We start from the raw sequence: 25,790 nt of genomic DNA, 5'->3' as shown, positions 1-25,790 counted from the left end.
GGCCAACAGGTTTGCTGGGAGAACTTAGTGAATTATCGTCATGTTGGCATATTAGAAGTTTATTTTCAATTTTGTGTTGTACATCCCTTGAAGCATGTTGGATTTAGTACGATACTGTGTCTAAGATAACTTGAAATTTGACAAGTTTTGTAAAGGTATTCTCTTACTACAGTGGAGTCATGTAACACATTTGTGGCAGTGACAAAACCAGTCATGTCATAGTCTTCTGGTTGAGTTTATAATTGCAATGCAAGGGTAGCTTGTATAATTTAGCCTTTCTTCAAAGTATATGTGCCTGTAATTTAGATTAAAATAGTTTCTTAATGTAACTCATTAGCCATACCAACAATCGTTTAATCCATTCAGAATTCATTTACAGTTTTTCAAGTGCTAGAAGCTTATAACTTAGCAGTTTAAAAAGGAATTATTTTGTTTTGAAGAATACATACAATTACAAAAGCATATTTTATTCTAATAGAGCTAATGCTCATTACACAGTATAATTAATATTAAGTTGCATAGTTAATACAGAAAATCATTTTATAAACCATTTTATACTGTTGGCTAGTGCTTTTTTGTTTTTATTAGCTTTTCTAGACATATTTCTGAAGGCCAGTATACTGGGTGGAAATGATTTTATTACAGGTGTATTTATAGATAAAGGATGGATTTAAAGAAGCAAGGCAACTGGCTGTATTTTTGTTAGAAGGTGTTTAGAAAATAAGTGAGTTGCAAATAGTCATATTTTAAAACTGTAGAATAACCTATTGAAGTTGACACATCTGTTAAAGATGTTTTGTTTCCTAATCTATTTTTTTAATTCTTTACTCATAACGAAATAGAGAGTTTGATCACATTTTGTGTTCCTTTTGAAAATGGGCTTACTAACAGTTTTAAATATGGAAATTTAAGGATTTTGTGCATTACTGCAACTTTTTTGGAGACTTCCCCCACCTCCACTTTTCCCAGAAGCCACGTCTGGAGCAACAGTTTAACTTCATTGTAACTACTGTAAAAATGTAATCTTGCAATAATGTATAAACACTGCAGTGAGGAATTACTGGTTCTGAACAGGCGTCAGATTGTTGCAAACCGAACTTTAAAGGTATTCCGATTCTGAAACAGTTGAGCTTGGGAGTGGGGGGGGGAGGGGACTTATCCCAATGGCTCAGTAAGTAACGGAGTCTGTCAAACCAGGAAGGTGCCAGAGTCATTGCTGAGTTCTCTGATTTCAACTCGGATGTTAGTGTGGCACTACATTTGGTGTAGCACCCATGTGTTAGGGAGGAGAAGAAAAATTGGCCATGGTTCCCCTGCCTAACCCCTGTTAGAGACTCTGCTAGGCAAGTGTGCAAGCTTGAACTCTGGGGGAAGGACAGAGTTGGACTGCAGCTGTGACTTCCCCACTTAATTGAATAAATTGTAAAGCATGGCCTCATGGGGATCGACTGGGGGTACGGTAGCATAGTGGTTATGTTGCTGAACTAGTAGTCCAGAGGCCTGGACTAACGATCCGGAGACATGAGTTCAAATCCCACCACGGCAGCTGGGGAATTTAAATTCAGTAAAATTAAATAAAAATCTGGAATAAAAAGCTAGTATCAGTAATGGTGAAAATGTCATTAACCCATCTGATTCACTAATGTCCTTTTAGGGAAGGAAATCTACTGTCATTACCCGGTCTGGCCTATATGTTACTCCAGACCCACAGCAATGTGATTGGCTCTTACCTGCCCTCTGAAATGGCCTAGTAAACCACTCAGCTGCCTTCAAGGCTCACCACTACCTTCTCGAGGGCAATTAGGGTTGGGCAATAAATGCTGGCTGTGCTGGCGATGCTCACACCCAGAGAATAGATTAAATTAAAAAAAAACTAAATTATCTAAGGGTCGCTGACAGCTGAGGAACTGTACCACAACCCATATTGGGTAGGGTAGTGGGGAGGGGAAAGGAAAATTGGAAAAAGTATTGGTACCGTATAGAATTACCACTGTTACTGTAGCCAATAAAAGAGTGGACACCTGCTAGAAGGGTGTACTGGGTGCCTTGTCTTTGTATAGTTGCTCTGGGATGGGTCCTTGACCATGACATTTGATGTTTGAGGGTTTGGATGAGGCGGACTGGCAGTGTGTGTTAACATTCCTGAGAACACAGTCAGCCTGTGAATGAGAGTAGCAAGAAATAATTGATGTTTTCTTTGGGTAGGCAAAGGTCTTGTAAATGTATGTGGTTGGGCCAGGTAGCACAAAATATTCACCGTGCCAAAGCATCTAGAAAGAGGATTGTTATTGTTGAGCTTTGTGATAAAACTCTGGTTTAAAAACATACTCTTGTCCAAGCTAAAAGCCCTCTTCGTATCTTGCCAGGCAATGACGAGTGCATTCCTTATGTTCCATGTCTATGGAGTGTGATCTGTTCATTACCGGGGTGGTTTATTCACTACATTAACCATTACCATAGACATTTGCAACTGTGAGATTAAGTACAAAAGTGGGTGTGCTGCAACATAATTCCTGAATGTTGCAATTTGAAATGTGTGTGTATTTTCTGGTATATCTTTGTGTGCTACTGTGTTTTATGACTTATTGGTAGACAAGCCGACTTCTTGTACATTGCAGAATTTCCTGCAATATGACATGAATCAGAACATGGTACTATGGGCAGCTACTCGTGTTGAAGTAGAGAATCCTGTTGTCACATCGGGGGAGTTTACATTCTTGATGCCTATGATCAGTTATTAAACTATAAAGCACAATAATGGAAATGGTACTAAGACATTAGTAATTACTAGATCTGTGAATTTTCACACGGAGTCGAGACCAAATATAGTCTTCAGGTGTGATGGTGTTAGAGGGCGGGGTTAATTGGACCTGGGCGCACAGATCTAATTCAGTCCCCATTTTAAAGTCATACGTTGTCACCTTTTATATAATACTTTGATGAAATAAAATAGTTAAGTGATAAAACTGGCAATTTAGGAAGCAGTAGAGTTGGTTGGAGCACAAGAGTTCCTCTGCAGTACAGGCTGAGGAGCTGGGAGATGTAAAACTGATGCACATAGCACTACCATCAGCAGGAGGCTGTAATTAGTGTGAAACATTTACATTGACAGTTTCTATTACAAATGTGGACACAGCAATTTATAATAAAGTTGGAAAAAGTGATAGATCTTATTCCCTGTAATATTTTGTAGACAGGCAGTGTATACAGATGTTTTTAATGCAGATATAGGTAACTGCCTCCCCTTTAAGAACAGTTAGGCATTTTGCAGCAATTCAGTAGACTGCGGCTTTTAATGGCATTAAATTGTGTTGTTTAAGGCAGATTCAGGATTTCTGGCTGGCACCCACCACCTTGGATGAGGTGATGAGTCATTTTTTGTAGTCTATAAAATTGTGTCTTCTATATTTTAGCTTGTGCAAGAAGTTAGGAAAAAATATGCAATAAGGTGCTGTATAAATGCAATTCTGTTAATATGCATGTTCCTATTTTATTGCCAATCATGCATTGCTATCTTTAATTGTAAATTTAGTATACAAGAAGCATAACTTAAAAAAAAAAATCTCGTGTGATGCATATTGCAGTAGCAAATACAAGATTTTTTTCTCTTTTCAGTTGCTGAACTTGAGCTCACTGATGAGCCGGACATAAAGGAAAGTGGCCTTGATACTATGGAGGAAGAGGATTTGTCAGAATTAGCCAGCAAAAAAACAAAGGCTAAATCTCAAAAATCTGCTGTGCAGTCACCTCGAAAGTCCCCACGTTTGTTGGCCCAGGGTAAGATGTCATAAAATATTTTTCCAGATTTTCACACTAGTGACTAGACTTTTATTTAAATCCTTTTATCAGGTTTACTTTTATATTTTAAATGCAGCATTTGTAGGACTTCGGTTCTGGGCTAATATTCAAATTTGTATAGCAAAATGAACTTTAGCAAATGTAACATTTAAAACTTCTATTGTACAGGTACAGTAGTTACATTTTAAATACTAGCAATCTTCCATGTGTATAATTCTATATTTTCCATTTTATACTAGCTTATATTGGTTAAGGTCCCATGTGTTTAGGTTGCTCTTTATATTTAATGTGTGAAGATGGACCTGTGCACTAGATTTTACAGTAACAATTGGAGTTTTGCATTTCCTTGCCTAATTTAATGGTATGTTACTATTTTATCTGTAACCTCGTGTCAGCCCTGTAGCTCTTCTCATTTCCATTACTCCTCTAACCTTAGTCTGCTCCTTGTTTTCATCCTCTATGCATCTTATAACTACATTTTGCCCTTGCCGAACAGCATGAGTATATCCTCTACGTTCCATTTTGCCCAGTGTTTATTCACTGTGCCCGCCTTCTGGAACTCCCTCCCTAAATCTTTTGGGCTCCACTTTTTCTCTGTTTTCAAAAGTCTTCTCGAACTTTCTTTCACTATTTTTGCTCCCATCCCCTAATACCACATCTGCACTGTGAAGTGTTCTGAGATGTCTTTCTGTGTGAGGAATGCTATAGAAATACATGTGTTGGCTTACTTGAGCTTAAGCAGAAATCCATTGCAGTGAAATATGCCTAGAGGTACAGTCTTGCTCGGGTTTAGGTTACAGGATGGCCGAACTCAATTTAAAAGTATTTCCTTAATTTAATATGCATGATAATGCCCTAAAACTGTTGGTTGTATATTTTCTCCAAAACTTCCATTTATTTTTCCTGCCTGCTTTTTCCCTTCCCCATCTCTCCTGACGTCAATGACTTCTTGCTGGGATGTGGGACCCATTGTCTTCTGCTACCATACCCAAGTGGCCACCATTATTAACATATGGATGAGCATCGATGCTGACTGTCAGCCGGATATTTGATTACGAGGGATATCATAGCGGAGCCGGATCCTGTTCTCGTCTAACATCCATGTGAACTTTCAGCAGGGCTCACTGTTTATTGATCAGGAATGGGAACCCTGGTCAATTCCACCTCCCCATCCCAAATATAAAGGCACCAAGGCCATGGTAGCATTCCTACCACTGCCCTAGCTGAGCTTAGCTAACTCAGCCCAGGATGAATATCAAATTTGAGTCCCATCCGGTGTATATGACTCATCTCTGTACACAGGGTGTACATGCTGACATATTGGGAGAACCCTCAAAAATGCAACTTGTATGTCTAAGAAAAAAATGCTAAGTTCATTTTTATAGTACTGTTTTATTTAACTAATTAATATGACTAATATTAAGCTCTTAGGTGTGTGCTTCTACTTTAAGTGGTTTAAAATAAAACTCGAGTTATTTTGAAGTTGTAGAATTTTCAGGGAGCAAGATTGATTTTTACTTCTGCTTGTCATGGCTGAGTCTCAAAGTACCAAATGTTTATTAGATATGGAGCTCTGTTGCCTTGAAAAGAGAGTAAAAGGGTTTGTGCTGAATGACAAAACTGCAGCTTATAATTCAGGCATTGTAAAGTTAGTGCTTCTTTTGGACAGGATAAATCTAATTTCAATAACTGGTAATTTAATGGAAAATTTATAATTTTTATAGTTTTATTGAGCTAATAAATTCTGATGTAAAATATGGTATCATCTCGCTTCAAAATATGTTGCTGTGACGATACTTAAATAGCCAAACGCAATTTGCTTATAACAAGCCTATTTATCCGGTATAGGCCGAATGGCCTCCTGTGTGCTGTAAGATTCTATGACCTGATTCTTTTGTGAGCATCACGTGTGTAACATTTTGGAACACCAGTAGTAGGTTTCTAATGTTAAAATGTAGGATTTTAAATGTTTGAATTATGACTAATGCTTCTTCTTTTCTTTAAAGAACCAATTCGAAGTCTGCGCAACAGTACCATTGCCAAAAGACCCAGTCCAGCAAATTTAGCCCATACAAAAAGGAAGGAACCAGCAAAATATGTCTCCACTGGAGCAGGGTCACCAAAACTGCCTGATCGGCATGAAAAACAAAGCCCAGAAAAAACTGGAGGAAAGGGTAAACCACAGCAGCAGAATGTATCAGAAAACGTACAAAGCGGTGCAGAAGCTGCTTGTGAGACTGCACAGTCTGAACCTGTAGATTCAAAGAGCCTTGAACTGAGATCAATGGGAAAGTGCATCACACCCGAAAGTACACTTGAAATAACTGGTGGAGATCATAAATGTACAGTGGTAGAATCAGTGGAGCAGAAAGTAATTGAGTCTACGTCAGAATCGCAGTGTTCTAGAGAACCGTTAATTGCTTTAGAGGCAGAAAAGACCCCTCCAGATACAATAGTGGAGGATGTAAATGACCTCCATTGTGTAGAGGCACAAGTTGCGTCAGTCAGCCAAAATCCAATTGAGTCAAATCCAATTGAGTCTGCTTTGGAATCTCAGTGTTCGGCAGAATTGTTAACTGAAACTGCTCAGGAGTCTGTGGTGGAGAATGTTGATGCACAAAATATTGTGGATTGTGCCACTCATGGAGATGTGCATGCAGCAGCCACGGACCACAGTCCAGTTAAGGCTGCGCTGGAATCACAGTGCGCTACAGAATCATTAATTGGTACAGATACAGATGGAACGGCTGAAGATACGATACCAGTAGATGTTGCTCTTCATAAAAATCCCTTTTCACAAGATCTCCCTCGTGGAGATGTACATACGGCTCTCGAGGAGTTGAAGGAGATTGTAGCAGAAGAACAGAATATGAAACTGAATGAAAGTATGGAAATTGTAGACTGTAACATCATTAATGAACAGAAAGAGGAGCCAATTGAGTTGGATCCTGTTGTACCAAGCGCTGAAACCCAACCTATAAACCAGGTGGAAGGCCTTGTGCCTAAACTAGAAGACAATCTACAAAACCAAGTTGGTGAAGAATTACAGATATCCTCTGAATTAAATGCTTCTATAAATTCTGTAGATGCAAAAGAAGATCTTGACACGCAGTCAGCTAAAGGAACTATACATATTAATGCTAGCAATCTTGTAAAAGAGAACATTTCGGATGCTTCGGAAGTGATTGAAGACTCTGGGAACATTAAGGCAACTCAACTTGAGGCTGGAGTCAGTGTTTCAGAAAAGCCTGAAAATGTGACAGTTGAGGGAAAACCTGAACTAGAAGTAAATGAACCAGTTTCCCCCAAAATAGTTGTCAAAGATGTCAATGAATCTGAAAGAGATGATGGTGTTAGTGATCACATGGTATGTAAGAAGCAGGATAATTCAACTAAACAACAAATGGGTAATGAAGAAATGCTGGACTTTTCTGAACATAAAGACCATGAGGAAATTGTTCCCGAGAAGCAGGTTGATGCTACAGAGTCCAAGAGTCAGACTTCAAAACTCGAGAAGTCACCATTGAAGCCTCAGCATAAACTTGCACAAGAGGATCCAGAACCAGAGCAGACTGAGCACTTTCTTCACTCAAATAGAAAAAAAGCTAAGTTGGATATTCAGTCCTCTGATCCACTTAAACAATCTAAGTCACATACTTCATCAATAACCAGTAAACGGAAGGCAGTAGACCAAGATGAACATCATCCTCACAAGACTGTTAAGTGTTTGAAAACACAGGTTGCGCAGGATGCTAAATTCAAAATTGACCAACCACAAAAGAGAAACTTTCGCAAGCTGTCTCCTGTTTCCCAGGTGGCAAAAATGCAAACAGCTCCATGCAAACAGATGTACAAGGTAGCATCAATGACGACTCTGGGGCATGATAAGTCCAGAAAAACTATCCAGGCATCTAAGCATAGTTCTAATTCTGCTCCGAAACTGAATGAGTTACCAGCAAAACAGGTGACTCACTATGGCCACAAATCTGTCCCTTCGACAGGCAAAATCATTTCCTTACAGGCAGATAATATAAAGGAAAAAGACAAAGGAAAGATTGTGGAACATGCTAATGAAGATGATAAAGATAAAATGAAAGTCAGAAAAAGTGAGAAAGGTATTCCGCCAAGGCAGAGGAGGAGCAGCAAAAGCCTCTCCGTGGATGAACCACCTTTATTTATCCCAGATAATTTACCTGTGGTAAAAAAGGAGGAAACTGACCCGGACCATCCTGTCCCTGTTACGACTTCAGATTTATGGGACCCCAAAAAACTATGTGGTTTTTGTAGGAAACCACACAACAGCAGGTGAGCTCTTGTGTAACCAAAATCCTGCACATGTTTTCTGTGAGCAGATCTTTTTCTAGGTTGTTCGTAAAAAAAATTGAAGAGAGAAAGGAATTGTATTGATGTCTCACATATTTCCTCAATCTGTTGACAATTACCTGTAACGTGTTAACTTTTCTTTTAAACTATCTCTTGGGGAATTTTAAACATGATTTGGTAAAATGTGGTGACAATCTTCCATCACTGGTTACAGAGCATTTAGTGTCTAAAAGCTACATGATATAACAAGTGTTTTTAGAGTAATAATGGGCAGTGCTAATGCTGCATTGTCCTCACTGCACTCTTAAACAGCTCTGCACATACTTACATGGTCACTGTGACTTGACCACTGGTGAAATTTGTAATGTCAGAAAACAGCTGAATGTACATCATGTCTCCCTCCCCCCCCCCCACGGTATAAATTTTAAGGAATCTCGATAGGCATCTAAGTTCTGTTAATTTTGATATTTATTTTTAAAACTTGGCTTTGCAAATTGTATCTTCATTCGATATATAATACTTAACTAATGCCAGTTTGTTGCAGTTATGCTGCTAATGTTGCATCTGTGCAAAGCAAAACCCAGCTTTGTAATTGTAGATGTACAATATAAACACACTTAATTCTTATTGAAATACAAAATGATTTGAAATCTTGAAATACGATAATTTATTCCTCCCTACATCACTGATTTTTTTTTTAAGTGTGTAGTTCGAGCGACCTCCTGCGATCCCTTTCAGGTCTGGAGTGATTATCAAGAAAATTAGTTTAGGTTTATGACTGCAAGTGGGAAAGAAATGAGCATTTAGTCTGTTGTACTTGCCCTATTTGCAATGGGAGCTCGAGCAGTATTTTGTAGTTTTTCCAACCCCCACACACACAAATTAACATTGAGCCTGTTGTCAGTGATATTCAGTACAGGTTGTACCTCTCTAATCCGGAAGCATCATTAGTTGGGCCTGAGGGAGAGGAGGGTTTATTTTAAAAAAAAAAAAAGGTTTTGATTGGCTGGAGCTGCTGTCAATCAGTAAGTGTTCGGCGATTGGCTGGAATGGCCGTCAATAGAATTGTGTCGGTACTCCTTTCAAACTTGGTAATCAAGAGGGAGAGGGGGGTCAGAACTTGCCCTGGATTGGAGGTTATGCTTAAATTAAATAATACACTGGTTAGGCCACAGCTGGAATACTGCGTGCAGTTCTGGTCGCCATATTATAGGAAAAATACGACCACCTTGGGGAAAAAAACAGTAAAAGGGAATATTATTTGAATGGGGAGAAATTACAACATGCTGAGGTGCAGAGGGACCTGGGGGTCCTTGTGCATGAATCCCAAAAAGTTAGTTTGCAGGTGCAGCAGGTAATCAGGAAGGCGAATGGAATGTTGGCCTTCATTGCGAGAGGGATGGAGTACAAAAGCAGGGAGGTCCTGCTGCAACTGTAGGGTATTGGTGAGGCCGCACCTGGAGTACTGCGTGCAGTTTTGGTCACCTTACTTAAGGAAGGATATACTAGCTTTGGAGGGGGTACAGAGACGATTCACTAGGCTGATTCCGGAGATGAGGGGGTTACCTTATGATGATAGATTGAGTAGACTGGGTCTTTACTCGTTGGAGTTCAGAAGGATGGGGATGATCTTATAGAAACATTTAAAATAATGAAAGGGATGGACAAGATCGAGGCAGAGAGGTTGTTTCCACTGGTCGGGGAGACTAGAACCATGGGGCACAGCCTCAAAATATGGGGGAGCCAATTTAAAACCGAGTTGAGAAGGAATTTCTTCTCCCAGAGGGTTGTGAATCTGTGGAATTCTCTGCCCAAGGAAGCAGTTGAGGCTAGCTCATTGAATGTATTCAAATCACAGATAGATTTTTAACCAATAAGGGAATTAAGGGTTACGGGGAGCGGGCGGGTAAGTGGAGCTGAGTCCACGGCCAGATCAGCCACGATCTTGTTGAATGGCGGAGCAGGCTCGAGGGGCTAGATGGCCTACTCCTGTTCCTAATTCTTATGTTCTTATTATGTTATAGGAAGGATGTGATTGCACTGGAGAGGGTGCAGAGAGATTTACAAGGATGTTGCCTGGAATGGAGAATCTTAGCTATAAGGACAGATTGGATAGGCTAGGTTTGGAACAGAAGAGGCTGAGGAAACCTCAATTGAGGTGTACAAAATTTTGAGGGGCCTGGATATAGTGGATAACAAAGGCCTATTTCCCTTGGTGGAAGGGTCAATTGCGAGGGGGCATAGGTTTAAGGTGGTTGTTGGTAGGTTTAGGTGGAATTTGAGGGGAGGCTTCAGGCAGTGGGGATTTGGAACTCTCTGCCTGGAAAGGTGCCTAGAGGCAGAAACCCTTACCGTATTTAAAAGGTGCTTGGATGGATACTTGAAGTGCCTTAACCTGCAGAGTTACGGACCTAGAGCTGGTAAGTGGGATTAGACTGGATAGCCTCTTGTTGGCTGGAGCAGATACGATGGTAAGTACTTTAGGGAATCTAATACGGCCAGAGGGATCTCCTGAACTAATATCGATTGCCTAGATGGGTTGGAGAGGAATTTTCCCAGATTTTTTTCCCCCAATTGGCCTGGATTTTTAATCTTTTTTTGCCTCTCCCAGGAGATCACATGGCTCCGGGTGGAGTGTAAAATGTTGCGATACATGGGGTATTGCAGTTGTGTGGGGCGGACTGGTTGGGCCGGATGCTCTTTACCTGTCCAACATTGTTCATTGTTCATAGGTTTATTATGTAACCTTCAGGGCTATTGACCGAGGGCCGGCTGGTGCAGACATGATGGGCCAAAATGGCCTCCTTTGCTGTAAATTTCTATATTTCTATGTACAGTCGAGGCTGACTGGGCCTATACTACATATCTGCACTGCTGTAAAGTAGAAGAGGCTTCAAAGTTGTTAAAGCAGATTTAATAAAACATGACAGTGGGCAAAGACATGCAGACGTGTGTTCGCCGATCGGCTGGAATGGTTTCAATCAGTGAGTGCGATCGGCTGAGGGAGCTGCACACAGGCTGCCAGTAAGCGTGGGGGTTGTCGACAGGCACCGGTAAGTGTGACCTCCCGTGGTTCGGAAAATTCTCTGTTCCGGCACTAGTCAAGTCCTGAGGGTGCCGGACCAGAGCGGTCCAACTGTATAGGCATTGTCATCATGCATTATTTCCATTGGTAAGTAAATTGAACACACAAAGCTGTAATCTACATCTAAATACCAGATGAGAAAAAAACTAATTCATGCAAAGAATTATCAGATTGTGGAATGCTTTGCTACAAATGGTTATTGACACTGAAAAAAACAAAATGATGGAAAAACACAATAGGTTAATCGGCATCTGTACACACCACAGGTAAGTTAATGTTTCAGGCATGCAGCCCTTCAACGGAACTGGAAAAATGGATGGTGAACAAACATTTTAATAGAACCTGTTGCTACTATTGTGGTTAGCTGATGCATGTCATGTGCTCGAACCTCATGTTCTCAAAATTTGAATGTACAAGGCTCAGCAATTCCCAAATACTGTGTTTTCAAACTATGAATAATAAATTTGGATTCTTTTTTCCCCAGTAGAACAAGTAAATTATTGGACAATTTAATAGAAGTTCTTAAGATTATGAAAGGATGGGACAGTGTTGATAGACGCAGCCTATTTCCAGTTGGTGTGTGGGGGGGGGGGGGGAGGAAAGGAGAAGGAGAAGGGTGCAGGTGAGCGGAAATTTTAAAAGTCAAAAAGAAAGGAGAAAGCAAAAATGCAGGGTAGCAATAGGGGTAATGATATCCAGAGTGTGACAGGGAGGGACAGAGCGTATAAACGTAAGAGTGCATCATAAAGTGGGGTCGGAGTAGGGAAAAATGGTAAAAAGACAAAATTAAAAGCTCTTTATCTGAATGCATGCAGCATTCGTAACAAGATAGATGAATTGACGGTACAAATAGACATAAATGGATATGATCTGATAGCCATTACAGAGACGTGGTTGCAAGGTGGCCAAGGCTGGGAACTGAATATTCAAGGATATTTGACATTTCAGAAGGGTAGGCAGAAAGGAAAAGGAGGTGGGGTAGCTCTGTTAATAAAGGATGAGATCAGTGCAGTAATGAGAAATGATATTGGCTCATAAAATCAAGATGTAGAATCAGTTTGGGTGGAGATAATAAATAATATGGGAAGGAAGTCACTGGTGGGAGTATATAGGCCCCCTTAACAGTAGCTACACTGTAGGAGAGGGTATAAATCAAGAAATAATGGAAGCTTGTAAGAAAAGTAAATGGGTGATTTTAATCTTCATATTGATTGGACAAATCAAATTGGCAAAGGTAACCTTGAGGAAGAGTTCTTAGTGTATTTGGGATTTTTTTCTTAGAACAATACGTTGTGGAAACAACCAGGGAGCAGACCATTTTAAATCTGGTAATGTGCATTAAGACTGGATTAATTAATCTCATAGTAAAGGATTCTCTTGGAAAGAGTGATCACAGCATGGTAGAATTTCAAATTTGGTTTGAGCATGAGAAAGCTAGGTCTCAAACTAGGGTCCTGAACTTAAATAAAGACAATTATGAAGGCAGAGTTGGCTAAAGTATACTGGGAAAATAAATTAAAGGTTAAGATAGTAAATGAGCAGTGGCAAACATTTAAGGAGATATTTACTAACTCTCAGCAAAGTTATATTCCAGTGAGAAAGAAAGCCTCTCAAGAGAAGGATAAACCATCCTTGGCAAACTAAGGAAGTAAAGGATGGTATCAAATTGAAAACAAGGGCATACAATGTTGTGAAGAATAGTGGAAGGCCAGAGGATTGGGAAATTTTTAGAAACCAGCAAAGGCCGACTAAAAACATGGAGAGAAGTTGGTTATGAGAGTAAATTAGCAAGAAATATAAAAACAGACAATAAGAGCTTCTGCAGGTATATAAAAAGGAAGAGAGTAGCTAAAGTAAACTTTGGTGCCTTAGAGGATGAGACTGGGAAATTAATGGGAAACGGTGAAATGGCAGAGACTTTGAACAGATATTTTGTATTGGCCTTCATGGTAGAAGACACTAAAAGCATCCCGATAATTTATAATCAAGGGGCTATTGGGAGGGTGGAGCTTAAAATTATCACTAAAGAAAAAGTACTAGGCAAACTAATGGGACTAAAGATGGACAAGTCCCCTGCACCTGATGGCCTGCATCCTAGGGTCTTAAGAGAAGTGGCTGCAGAGATAGTGGATGCATTGGTTTTAATCTACCAAAATTTTCTAGATTCTGGAGAGGTCCCAGCAGTTTGGAAAACTACAAATGTAACACCCTATTTAAGAAAGGAGGGAGACCGAAAGCAGACCACTATAGACCAGTTAGCCTAATATCTGTCATTGGGAAAATGCTGGAGTCCATCATTAAGGTAGCAGGACATTTAGAAAATCTTAATAGTCAAGCAGAGTCGGCATGGTTTTATTAAAGGGAAATCATGTTTAGAAATTTGCTGGAGGTCTTTGAGGATGTAATGAGCAGGGTGGATAAAGGGGAACCAGTTGATGTTTGTATTTAGATTTCCAGAAGGCATTCGATAAGGTGCCACACAAAATGTTACTGCACAAGATAAGAGCTCACGGGGTTGGGTGCAATATATTAGCATGTATTGAGGATTGGCTAACTAACAAAAAACAGAGTCTTGGGATAAATGGACCATTTTCAGATTGACAAACTAACTAGTGGGGTACCATAGGGATCAGTGCTGGGGCCTCAACTGTTTAAAATCAATATTAATGACTTGGATGAAGGGACTGAGTGTAATGTAGCCAAATTTGCTGATTCAAAGGGCTCAATTTTGGCCGAGCCTATTTTTCGGCGCACTTACTGGAGTTGCGCTGCTAATTTAGGTTCCCAGATGCGGCGAAAAAAAAATGTTGGAACTTTGGCCGCTGTCTGGCCTCTTCACTGCAGTCGCGCAGCATGGCCAGTCGTTCTACGCTGGAAAATGCGCAGCGGGGTGATTCATGATGTCCGCGCACACGCAGTAGCGCTGCGAGACTGCAACAACAGTCCCAATTGATGTAGGTCTCTCTCGGTTTGAGAGCGTGGCGATGTTATTCCTCCGTGTTGCTGGGCTCCTTTAGGTAAAATTCTCTGCATTTATTCTTCCTCCTTTGTTGGGCTAGGGGTGGTCCTGCCTGCCAGTGATTTCTATCAGTTCTCCTGCCCGCCTCTAGCCCTGTTCAAGTGGCCTCCCGGTGCGATCGATCTCTTAGTGCTCCTGCCTGCCGGTGATTTCTAAGAGATCGATCGCACCGGGAGGCCACTCGGCTAGGGGCAGGCAGGAGAACTGATAGAATTATCAGTTCTCCTGCCCGTCCCTAGCCATGGCCGAGTGACCTCCCTGTGCATTGTCCTGCCCCTAGCCCAGGCCGAGTGGCCTCCCGCACTGGCCTACTGCCTTCCCGGGCCGAGTGCAGAAAGGTGAATTGCAGTTTGACGATGAAGGTAGGATTTCAATTTTTTATTTCTTATAGAATTGTTAGTAGTTTTTGTTTGCAAACATTGCTACGGGTAAGGCATGGTTGGTTTAGGTGCAGGTCCTCTCCGCTTCCCGCCCCTATCCCAGGCCGAATGGCCGATATACCTACCTGTGCTGATTTCTTTAACTCTCCAAGGGTTTTCTGAAGTGGCCACATACGCTGGCCTAAGTAGAAATGGAGCAACTATTAGCTGGCCAAAATTGCCTAAATGGGCAGAATTGGTGTAGGTGGCTGGTAACACCCCCTTTTGAGAAAAAAGTAACCTTTTTAAAAAAAAATGTAACTAAGTGAGTTACACTGGTGCAAATTGATTGGGGAAACTGGGGATTTTTAAGTTGAGCCAGAAAAAGCAGGTTACTCCAAAAAAACCAGAGCAACTCCTGGCCAAAATTGAGCCCATTGATGGGTGGGAAAGCAAATTGTGTGGAGGACACAAAGAATGTCCAAAGGGATATAGATAGGCTAAGTAAATGGGCAAAAATCTGGCAGATGGAATATAATGTGGGAAAATATGAGGTTATTGACTTTGGTAGTAAAAATATAAAAGAAAATTATTTTAATGGAGAGAGATTACAAAATGCTGAGGTACAAAGGGATCTGGGGGTCCTTGTACATGCAGGTACAGCAAGTGATTATGAAGGCAAATGGAATGTTGGCCATCATTGCAAGGGGGATGGAGTATAAAAGTGGAGAAGTCCTGCTACAATTGTACAGGGTGTTGGTGAAACCACACCTGGAGTACTGTACAGTTTTGGCCTCCTTGTTTAAGGAGGGATATACTTGTATTGGAGGCAGTTCAGAGAAGGTTCACGAGGTTGATTCCTGAGATGAAAGGGTTGTCTTATGAAGAAAGGTTGAGCAGATTGGCCCTATACTCATTGGAGTTAGAAGAATGAGAGGTGATCTTATTGAAACATATAAGATACTGAAGGGGCTTGACAGTGTAGTTGCTGAGAGAATGTTTCCGCTCGTGGGGGAACCTAGACCTATGGGGCATAATTTCAGAATAAGGGGTCAACCATTTAAAACTGAAATCAGGAAGAATTTTTTCTGAGGGTTGTGAAGCTTTGGAATTCTCTGCCCAGAGATCTGTGGAGGCTGAGTCATTGAATATATTTAAGGTGGAGATGGACAGATTTTTGAATGATAAGGGAATCAAGGGTTATAGGAAGCATGCATGGAAGTGGAGATAAGGCCGCGATCAGATCAGCCATGCTCTTATTGACTGGTGGAGCAGGCTCAAGGGGCTAAATACCTCCTACTCTTTCTATTATGTTCTTATATTCTAGAATGAGATGCCATAGCTACAAGATTAAATGCAAGAGATTTAGAACAGAGACCAAACAAACATCTTTAGAAACATAGAAAATAGGTGCAGGAGTCGACCATTCCGCCCTTCGAGCCTGCACCACCATTCAATATGATCATGGCTGATTATGCTACCTCATTCCTGCTTTCTCTCCATACTCCTTGATCCCTTTAGCCGTAAGGGCCACATCTAACTCCCTTTTGAATATATCTAACGAACTGGCTTCAACAACTTTCTGTGGTAGAGAATTCCACATGCTTACAACTCTGAGTGAAGAAGTTTCTCCTCATCTCGGTCCTAAATGGCTTACCCATTATTCTTAGACTGTGACCCCTGGTTCTGGACTTCCCCATCATCGGGAACATTCTTCCTGCATCTAACCTGTCCAATCCCGTCAGAATGTTATATGTTTCTATGAGATCCCCCCTCATTCTTCTAAATTCCAGTGAATATAAGCCTAGTCGATCCAGTCTTTCTTCATATGTCAGTCCTGCCATCCCGGGAATCAGTCTGGTGAACCTTCGCTGCACTCCCTCAATAACAAGAATGTCCTTCCTCAGATTAGGAGACCAAAACTGTGTACACTATTCAAGGTGTGGCCTCACCAAGGCCTTGCACAACTGCAGTAAGACCTCCCTGCTCCTATACTCAAATCCCCTCGCTATGAAGGCCAACATGCCATTTGCCTTCTTCACTGCCTGCTGTACCTGCATGCCAACTTTCAATGACTGATGTACCATGACACCCAGGTCTCGTTGCACCTCCCCTTTTCCTAATCTGTCACCATTCAGATAATCTGTCTTCCTGTTTGTGCCACCAAAGTGGATAACCTCACATTTATCTACATTATACTGCATCTGCCATGCATTTGCCCACTCACCTAACCTGTCCAAGTCACCCTGCAGCCTCTTGGCATCCTCCTCACAGCTCACACTGCCACCCAGCTTAGTGTCATCTGCAAACTTGGGAGATATTACAGAACTGAGGCTGTAGGATTCACTTTTGAGGTGAGTGGTTGAGGCAGAAGCTATATCAACATTCGGATTAGTTTGGATAGGTGGAGGAAGATAAAGGAACATGGGATCAGGCAGATAAATGTAGTTGGTATCATAGGTTGGGACTCTGCTTGTACCGATGGCCGAATGACCAATTTCTGTGCTGTACATTTGTTTAGGATAGAACTGCAAATAAGATAACGCTACTTTAATAGATATCAGCTTGGCTCTGTGATAGTGCTCTTGCCACTGAGCCAGAAGGTTGTGGGTTCAAATCCTACTCCAGATACTTGAGCACAAAATCTCGCCTGACACTCCAGTGCAGTACTGAGGGAGTGCTGCACTGTCGGAAGTGCCGTCTTTTGAATGAGATATTAAATCGAGGCCCCATCTGCCCTCAGGTGCACGTAAAAGATCCCATGGCATTATTTTGAACCAGAACAGGAGCTTTATCCCGGTGCCCTGGCAATATTTGTCCCTCAACTAACATCACTAAAACAGATTATCTGGCCGTTGTCACATTGCTGTTTGCGTGACTTGCTGTGCGCAAATTGGCTGCCTTGTTTCTTATATTATAATAGTGACTACACTCCAAAATTACTTGATTAGCTGTAAAAAAAAATATGTTGATGTCCTGAGGTCATGAAAGGCGCCATAGAAGTGCACGTCTTTAGACATGAAAGTGCTGTAAGCGAGTATGACCAGAGGACATAAGTTAGTGAAAAGTACATTTAGAACACCCATCAGAAGAAAATTCTAATCGAGATTCCAAGCAGTGAAATTTACAGGAAACATTTCTAACCATCTTTCATCCTTAATCTAATTGACCTAGATTTTGTTTGTATTCAGGTTCATGGTAGGGTGTGGAAGATGTGATGATTGGTTTCATGGAGAGTGTGTTGGACTTACACTTGGCCAAGCCCAGCAACTGGAGAAAGAGGACAAAGAATATATTTGTTTGAAATGTTGTGCTGTGGAAGACAAAAAGTCTCCAAAAGTCAATCACAGCCACACAATAAAACATCAGTGTGTGCAAAATGACATGGAAAAAACAAAGCCTGAATTATTCCATGAGCAGACAATTCATTTAAAAAGTGAAAAGATGAGCTATTCAGAAGAACTAAATACAACTAATGCTGCTGTGGTAACATCAAAAACAGAAATATTAAAGATCGAGCAATTGCCAAATGAGAAGAAACACAAGGTCAAAATATTAAGAAAGGTAAGATGTGTTTTCTGTTTGTACATCATGTATCCAAATTTATTTAGAATCAGCGCAGCTGTTTTTTTAAATCATTGTTTATTAAACTAATATCTTGGGCTCCAACTTCAAAATTCATTATTCAGTGTTCTCAGTAACGTGACTTTATAAAATCTGTGTAATTCTAATATTAAAAATGATGCTGCAAAGCGCACTGTTAAAGACATCAATTTTCTGGGTCTTGCAAGCTGACATTGAGTCTCCAATTCAAGCTAAAGGTACAGAGCAAAATTCCTTTCCTTTTATAACAAGTTGAACATAGAGATTTGTGGGTATATGTTGTGATTCAATTATAGTTGATGTTTTCTACAGTCTAACTTCGTACAAAGTTTGTTTGAATTCATTTAAGTTTTATGAAGTCTTTTGTATTGAACGTTGAAAGTATCTTGAATATTAACTTACCACATTTTACTATTTTGACTCTAACTTGGACTGTAGGGTTGCCTTGTTTCAAAGTCAGCACTGAATGTTGCAATGATTTTTCCCAGGGATGGTTCACACAAAAACTGTCTGTTGCAATGAGTTTCTTTGCTTCACCAGACAGCGAACAGCTATTTAATTGGTGGGATCTGAGATATGGACATAGTATTGCCTGTGTATCGCATACGTGATGGCAATCATTTTCATGCTGGTATTTAAAACTGTTTGAGACCCTTACAAATTAGACTTGCACATTCTCCACTGCTGCAAAAAAATCCCATTGATTAAAGGGTCTTCGATATTCTGCATTGAGTGATCACAAAGCACCTGCTGGGATATGATCATAGCCCCCAGGAGAACAACATCTAATGCATCAAACTAAACTTTGGTCATTGTGGCTCACTTTGGATTCGTATGAGCGGTTAAACTAATTACATGACTGTGGCCCGTAACAGTAACAACCATAGTGGATTTGATTTGTGGCCCTATGCCTTGATACAAAATGCATTTCCCATTGGTATCAGATAAGAAATAGGCGCAGGAGTAGGCCAATTGGCCCCTCGAGTCTACTCCATCATTCAATTAAATCATGGCTGATCTCTGACCTCAATGCCATTTTCCCACCCGATCCCCATATCCCTTGATTTCCCCCTAGAGTCCAAAAATTTATGTGTCTCAGCATTGAATATACTCAACATCCAAAACCTTCTGAGGGTAGAGTACTCCAAAGATTCACAATCCTCTGTGATGAACTGTACAGATCTGTTGGGTTCAGTGCCTTGGGCTACAGAATCAAATGGTAGATACCTTTAGTAGAGTCTAGGCATGAATCACCACTTCATTTGGAGGTGATTAATTAACCTTGTCTTCAAAATGTAGCCAAATTGAGAAATTGTTCTTGTGACTAACCTCCAGAACAAGAGGCTACTGGAATTCTGTTGTAGGCTCTGATAAACTGCCTTCCTACTTTTCTCTGATGCATTCTGCTGCTTATTTTGTAATTGAGTTTAAGTGGGCGCAGAATATGGGAATGAACTGAATGGTATTTGAAGCTGAAGTGTAGGTTTAAATTCTATTGGAATAGATTAAGCCCGAAAGAATTATGTATGATTTCATTGCAGTTCTACATTTTTTTTTTTAAAGACAGTACATGTCTGTGGAACCATACTGCTTGCAGCCAGCAAAAACTTTGTGCAGGAAAGACTGGGAACAGATACCTCCAGGAGCCCATTCTTTGTTCAATATACTGAGTGGTTACAGAAATCTCATGTCAGCATTCAGACAATGGCCATAGCCTGCTCAAACTTTGCTCTTTGTTTTTTTAAACACACGACTAATTTGATAAGATATATACTTATATTTACTGTAAAACCCAGTTGTATAATTCTAAAGAGGTAATTTAAAACTAATTCACATTTGAATTTTATCCTATTCTGTTGTATTTCTGACTGGTCAGGTTTGTATTTAATTTCTGTGACTAGCAGTTTTAAAGCCTAAAACACAGCTGCAAAGTAAATGAGACATCAATAATTGTGCAAAGATTCCTTTAGCACATGCAGCATTATTTGACTTTAAAGTAGAATTTGTCTCACCGTAACTACTTTTAAAAGTCCTGTGGCAATTTTAGAATTGAATGTTTGCACAGTAAAGGTTAAATGCCAATCACAGAACTAGAATATGTATACTGTCGCACAGTGAGAATAAGCCAACTGTGCCTTATGCATTTGCTTTATTCAGCAATAGATTTATTCCTCTTAGTTTTGAGATTATAATATATACCACGAAGGCAATAGATACCAGCTATTAGCAAGAATGGGGACGTTCCCATTTAAAAAAAAATGGCTAGTAACTGACTGGGAAATGTATTGAAAGGGTTTAAAATTAACAAGTTCCAAACAGCTGTTCAAAATCTCAGGCCGATAAAAGCTTGAATGTGATGCAATGAAAAAATAGTAAACAGCAAAACTGTTAGAAATCAGCAACTTAAACTCGTGAAGCCGAGCAAAAATTTCTGGGTAACAGGTAAAAATGCACGGCTTGCGACATCCTAGAAGCCATTTTAAGTGACATTTTTTAAAGGAAATCACCAGTTAAGGGCTTCGCAGCAACATTCCCTCTAAGCTGCGCAGCCACAAAGCTGTTTGCCGGACCAGCTTTTTCAGTGTTAAGCTTTGCCCATGCACGAAACTGAATGGGTCGTGCATCCAAAAGAATTAAGTGGACCATTGCTCCACAGTGCTGCATTTTCAAGAATCTGGATGGTAATTGCCTAGGAAACTAAACCCCATATCCTTTCCATCACAGACCATTTACCTCTGCAATATTGTCTACCTCTGCCCCTATATTAGTCCAGCAGTCGTTGGCTCCTGTCATGGCGTGGGTGATGCGCACGTTTTTGTGATCCCTTGCTCGGATGAAGATGTAGTCTAGCAGATGCCAGTGCTTGACTGAGGGTGCTGCTATTATGCCTTATACTTGTCTTTCTGACGGAACAGGGTGTTGGTTATGACGAGGCCATGTTCTAAGCATTTCATCAGGAGGAGGGTACCATTGGAGTTGGATTTCCCTATCCACTCTTCGTCACTCTTTGTGTCCTTTCCAACTCTGGCGTTAAGGTTGCCCAGGAGGATCAGCTTGTTGTCCATTGGCACTCGGGATAGGGATTATTCGAGGCTGGAGTAGAACTCCTTTTTGGTCTCCTGTAGCTTCCAGAGTGGGTGCGTACGCGCTGAGGATCGTAGCGCACTGGTTCCGGGCTCGGGTGATCTGAAGAGTTGTGAGGCGTTCATTTATCCCTGAGACGGCCAACTATTTTGTTTTTTATGGTGAAGCCAACCCCCGTGGAGGTGGCGATTTTCTTCTGGTTTACCGTTCCAGAAGGTGGTGTAACCACCACCTTTGTTCCTTGAGCTGGCCTTCCTTTGCCCGCTGGGTCTCGCTTAGGACAGCGATGTCTGTGTCGAAATGTCTGAGCTCCCGAGCAACGATAGCAGTATACCGTTCCAGCCTGTCGTTGTTGGGATTATCCATGAGGGTCCTAACGCTCCAGGCCCCGAACTTCAATTTGAAGGGTGGAAGATGCCTGTGCATGAGTTCTTTTAACATGGGGTGGCCGTTGCACGCCAGCTACCACACGGACTTGACAGAGCACGGTCTTGGTCCAATGGCAAGGGGGTCCAAGACGACTGGCGACCAGGCTCTGCTGTATGGGCCTATAACATACAAACACACATACCCCTCCTGTCTTCCTTTCTCCTTCCTGCAGGACCGCTCCCTCGGTTTCACAGAACACAGTGGTGCCTCACGACCTTGCCTGTGCTGCGCCGGTCCTGGGCCACGATCCTGCTGCTGGTTCATGCTGCACCGCTCCCGGGTCACGACCCCGTTGCTGGTTCACGCTGTACCGCTGTTGGTCCACGCTGTGCCACTCCTGAGCCTCGACCTCCGTTCCTCACCGCTTCCGACCTCCGGACCTCGCTGACTGCCAGACCTCCCACTGCCCTCCGATTTCAGGACCTCCCGCTGCTTCCCGACCCTGCCGCTGCGCTCGACCTCGTACCGAGTGACGCCAACCAATCAAGTACCTGGGATGTCGTGACGTCGGATTTGTCGTAATCTCTGGCTGGCTCGGGCTGCTCCCCGTGGTGGCTGCTCCTCTTTATCCCCGCAACTCAGATTTCACTTTGAATGAACGGCTATCGAATGCAGACTTCGCAGGTTGTTTTTGAACATTACATGTTACTGGCTTCTGGAAGGCTGCAATCTTTTAAGAACAGAATATGGGGAGATAATTGAGAGTACAGTTTGGGACTGTCGCCTAATGCTAGGTACTGTACCATTGTTCTAAATTAGCCACGTAATAATAGTCATAGCATTCCCAACAACCACAGAACCGTTGGAATTTTGAGACCACATGCCATATTAATATTAGGTATAAAATGCTTGAGACTTCCTGTTTGTCATGCCTGTTTCCTGTGTCAGCCTTGTGACATTTAATTATACCTGCTTCTATTCTGTCAAAATTACCATTTTACTTGGCTTTCATTGCTTTCAATCCTCCTAAAACTAGCTGGCACTCTAGTGAGTCAACTCGCCATTATGCTTATACCCCTTTCATGCACCCTTCTCCTTCTGTACACATTAAGCTCATTTTAAATTTACTTCTGAGCCTTCCCCGTCCCACCCCAAATAATTGGTAGTCTATTGCTCTGCTATTATCACCATCTGTGGCTCTGCTTTGACACTGTGCTTAGCTCGTGTTTGTTTAATTCTGGTTTGTTCAGCTCTGATCTTGTGTATTTAAGCGTGGCCTGCTTAGTGCCAATTTTTTTCTTTTTGCTCAAGTACTAAAACGGTATTACCTCTGGCTCAACGTCAGGAATGTTATGGGAGATCTGCTATATATTTTATATAGCACACATTTCCTTGCAAGTGTCTTGATGACTTTTTGTACCTCTTAACTTGAAATCTCTTACTCAAGTTTTTTTTTTACAAAATTTGATTAAGAGTGGCAATATGAGTTATATGCACATTGCAGTGATTGAAAATAATTCCAGCTGGAAACTTGACTCGTTGTTTAGGTATAATTTAAGAATGATTGAATGGAAGACTTGCCAGTACTGAACTATCAGTAAAATAAGATAAATCACTATTAAAATTATAATTCATTAACCATTATTAAGAACATAACATAAGAAATAGGAGCAGGAGTAGGCCATTTAGCCCCTTGAGCCTGCTCCGCCATTCAATGAGATCGTGGCTGATCTGATCTTGGCCTCCATTCCTCCTGTCCACTCCCCATAACCCTTGACTCCCATGTTGTTCAAAAATCTGTTCATCTCCACCTTAAATATGTTCAATGACCCAGCCTCCACAGCTCTCTGGGGTAGAGAATTCCAAAGATTTCATGACCCTCAGAGAAGAAATTCCTCCTCCTCTATGTTTTAAATGGGAGACCCCTTATTCTGGAACGATGCCACCTAGTTCTAGATTCCCCCACGAGGGGAAACATCCTCTCGGCATCTACCCTGTCAAGCCTCCTCAAAATCTTGCCTGTTTCAGTAAGATCACCCTTCATTCTTCTGAACTTCAATGAGTACGATTTTCTGTTAAGTTAGCCAATCCCCTCTCCATGTTAATATATTACCCTCACCCCTTGAGCTTTTATCTTGTGCAATAATCTTTTATGTGGCACCTTATCTGATGCCTTTTGGAAATTCAAATATACTAAATCTACTGGTTTCCCTTTATCTGCCCTGCTCGTTACATCCTCAAAGAACTCTAAATTTGTCTAACAAGATTTCCCTTTCATTAGTGATAAGTTAAGTCATCTTTTCATCTGTTTTTGCCAATGGTAGGGAAATCCTTTGGAGAGTTCACTGTCCATACATCCCAACCTACAAAACGAGCATAAGCTGACCCATTGGCTTCAAAAAAGCTGATGCAACTCCCAAGACTTGACCATTCAAAAACATCTCGATTATAAGCTTACAACACGTGAAGACTAGAAGTTAAGACTGAAATTGTAGATGGGACGTGGGTTTATTATAACTTAAGCTGTAGGTAAACCAACACTAGATTTTTGTCATGCAGGGTGACGTCAATGTGAAGAAAATATTTTCTAGGGCAGTTTTATCGGCGTGAACCGAGATTTTTGATCCTTTTAGTTGGTGCATTTTTGGGGGTATTTTGTAGCCTACTGTAACTGCATCATTTAAGCCCAAAATAATATATGCTGGAAAGGTTATAGACATATTAATTAAGAACATTAGTTGTCGAAGATTCCGGTTCCTTTCATTGGCAATTTTCACTTCGACGCCCATTGAACTGAAACTGTTGTTGACACCCATCAGAAATAGTCCCAACTGGCAAATGCAGTCTACACTCATCAGATAAAACAGGCTCACTAACTCATCTGTCCCTCTCCTAAACGCCATAGCAGCTGATAAGAACATGAGAATTAGAAGCAGGAATAGGCCACTCGGTCCCTCGAGCCTGCTCTGCCATTCAATAAGATCATGGCTGATCTACCTCAATTCCACTTTCCTGCACTGTCCCCATAGTCCTTGATTCCCTTAATATTCAAAAATCTATCTATCTGTCTTGAATATACTCAGTAACTGAGCCTCCACAGTCCTCTGGGGTAGAGAATTCCAAAGATTCCCCAACCTCTGAGTGAAGAAATTTCTCCTCATCTCAGTCCTAAATGGCTGACCCCTTATTTTGAGACTGTGACTCCTGGTTCTAGACTCCCCAGCCAGAGGAAATGTCCTCCCTGCATCTACCCTGTCAAACCCTGTAAGAATTTTGTATGTTTCAATGAGATTACCTCTCTTTGGGCCCAAGTTTCCGCTCCCTGCGAAAACGGTGCACCTCCATAAGGTGCACCGACTTTCTAGAATAAAAAGGGCGCCAGAAACTTAACTTGTAATTCTCCCGTCTCCTCAGGACGTCTTCGGCCTTGGCGTAGCGCAGCACAAGGGGTGGGGGGGCGGAGCCAGGTCCCGGTGCTGAAAACCGTGCCGGGACCCCTGCACGTGCGTGCATGTACAGTAGCATCCGAATGTTGTGTGTAGGTGGGTGCTGAGGAGAAGAGTGTCTGTAATCGAGTTTGTGTAAAGTTCGGTACTGTGCCTCTGAAATTGTCTCGAGTGCAAACATTCCTGGTTGTTGCAGTGTGCGAGTTCTTTATGCTGTGTCACAGACTGCCGAGGCCCTAAGCTCTCCATAATAATCCTCTATTTCCCCCCCCCCCCCCCTCCCCGGCCCATCCAGCACTCCCCCTGCAATCAGCCTCCGTTCACCTCGCCCCCCCCCCCCCCCCGACGTTCAGCCTCAATTCACCTCCTCTTCCCCCCCCGCCCCTGTCAGAGAGAGAGAGAGACTGACACTGACAGGCAGAGAGAGAGCGGGAGACACACCGGTGGGGCGAGAGCGGGAGACACCTTCCCTTCACAATTTTTTATTATTGATTGGTTGCTTATTACTTTGGTCTTGGTGCTTTAGGTTAATTAATTGTTACTTTTTGTGCTTTGTTTAGTGCTTTAAATATACTTATGCTTCTTTAATGTTGTGAAGGTGTTTAGTGCTTTGGAAAATCATCTAACTGCCCCTCCCCCCATCGATGTTGATGTGTCTGCCTCAGCCGGGAGTCTACACTTGCTTATTTATAAAAAGAGAAACA

At 41.6% G+C, this 25,790-nt stretch overlaps 1 protein-coding gene across 4 annotated transcripts in view; it reads left to right on the top strand.

Annotated features, from left to right (window-relative positions):
- phf3 (PHD finger protein 3) overlaps positions 1-25,790 on the top strand; it is a 142,399-nt gene that overhangs the window by 22,613 nt on the left and 93,996 nt on the right. For all 4 annotated transcript variants that reach the window (XM_070884866.1, XM_070884865.1, XM_070884868.1 and 1 more), the window contains 3 exons: positions 3,616-3,777; positions 5,805-8,103; positions 17,776-18,148. In XM_070884866.1, coding sequence (XP_070740967.1) covers positions 3,616-3,777; positions 5,805-8,103; positions 17,776-18,148 — 2,834 coding nt within the window. The remainder of the gene's footprint in view (positions 1-3,615; positions 3,778-5,804; positions 8,104-17,775; positions 18,149-25,790) is intronic.

The sequence above is a fragment of the Pristiophorus japonicus genome, chromosome 7, assembly GCF_044704955.1.
Source record: "Pristiophorus japonicus isolate sPriJap1 chromosome 7, sPriJap1.hap1, whole genome shotgun sequence".
NCBI classification, from domain to species: Eukaryota; Metazoa; Chordata; class Chondrichthyes; family Pristiophoridae; genus Pristiophorus; species Pristiophorus japonicus.
This window is presented reverse-complemented; position numbering and strand designations above follow the sequence as displayed.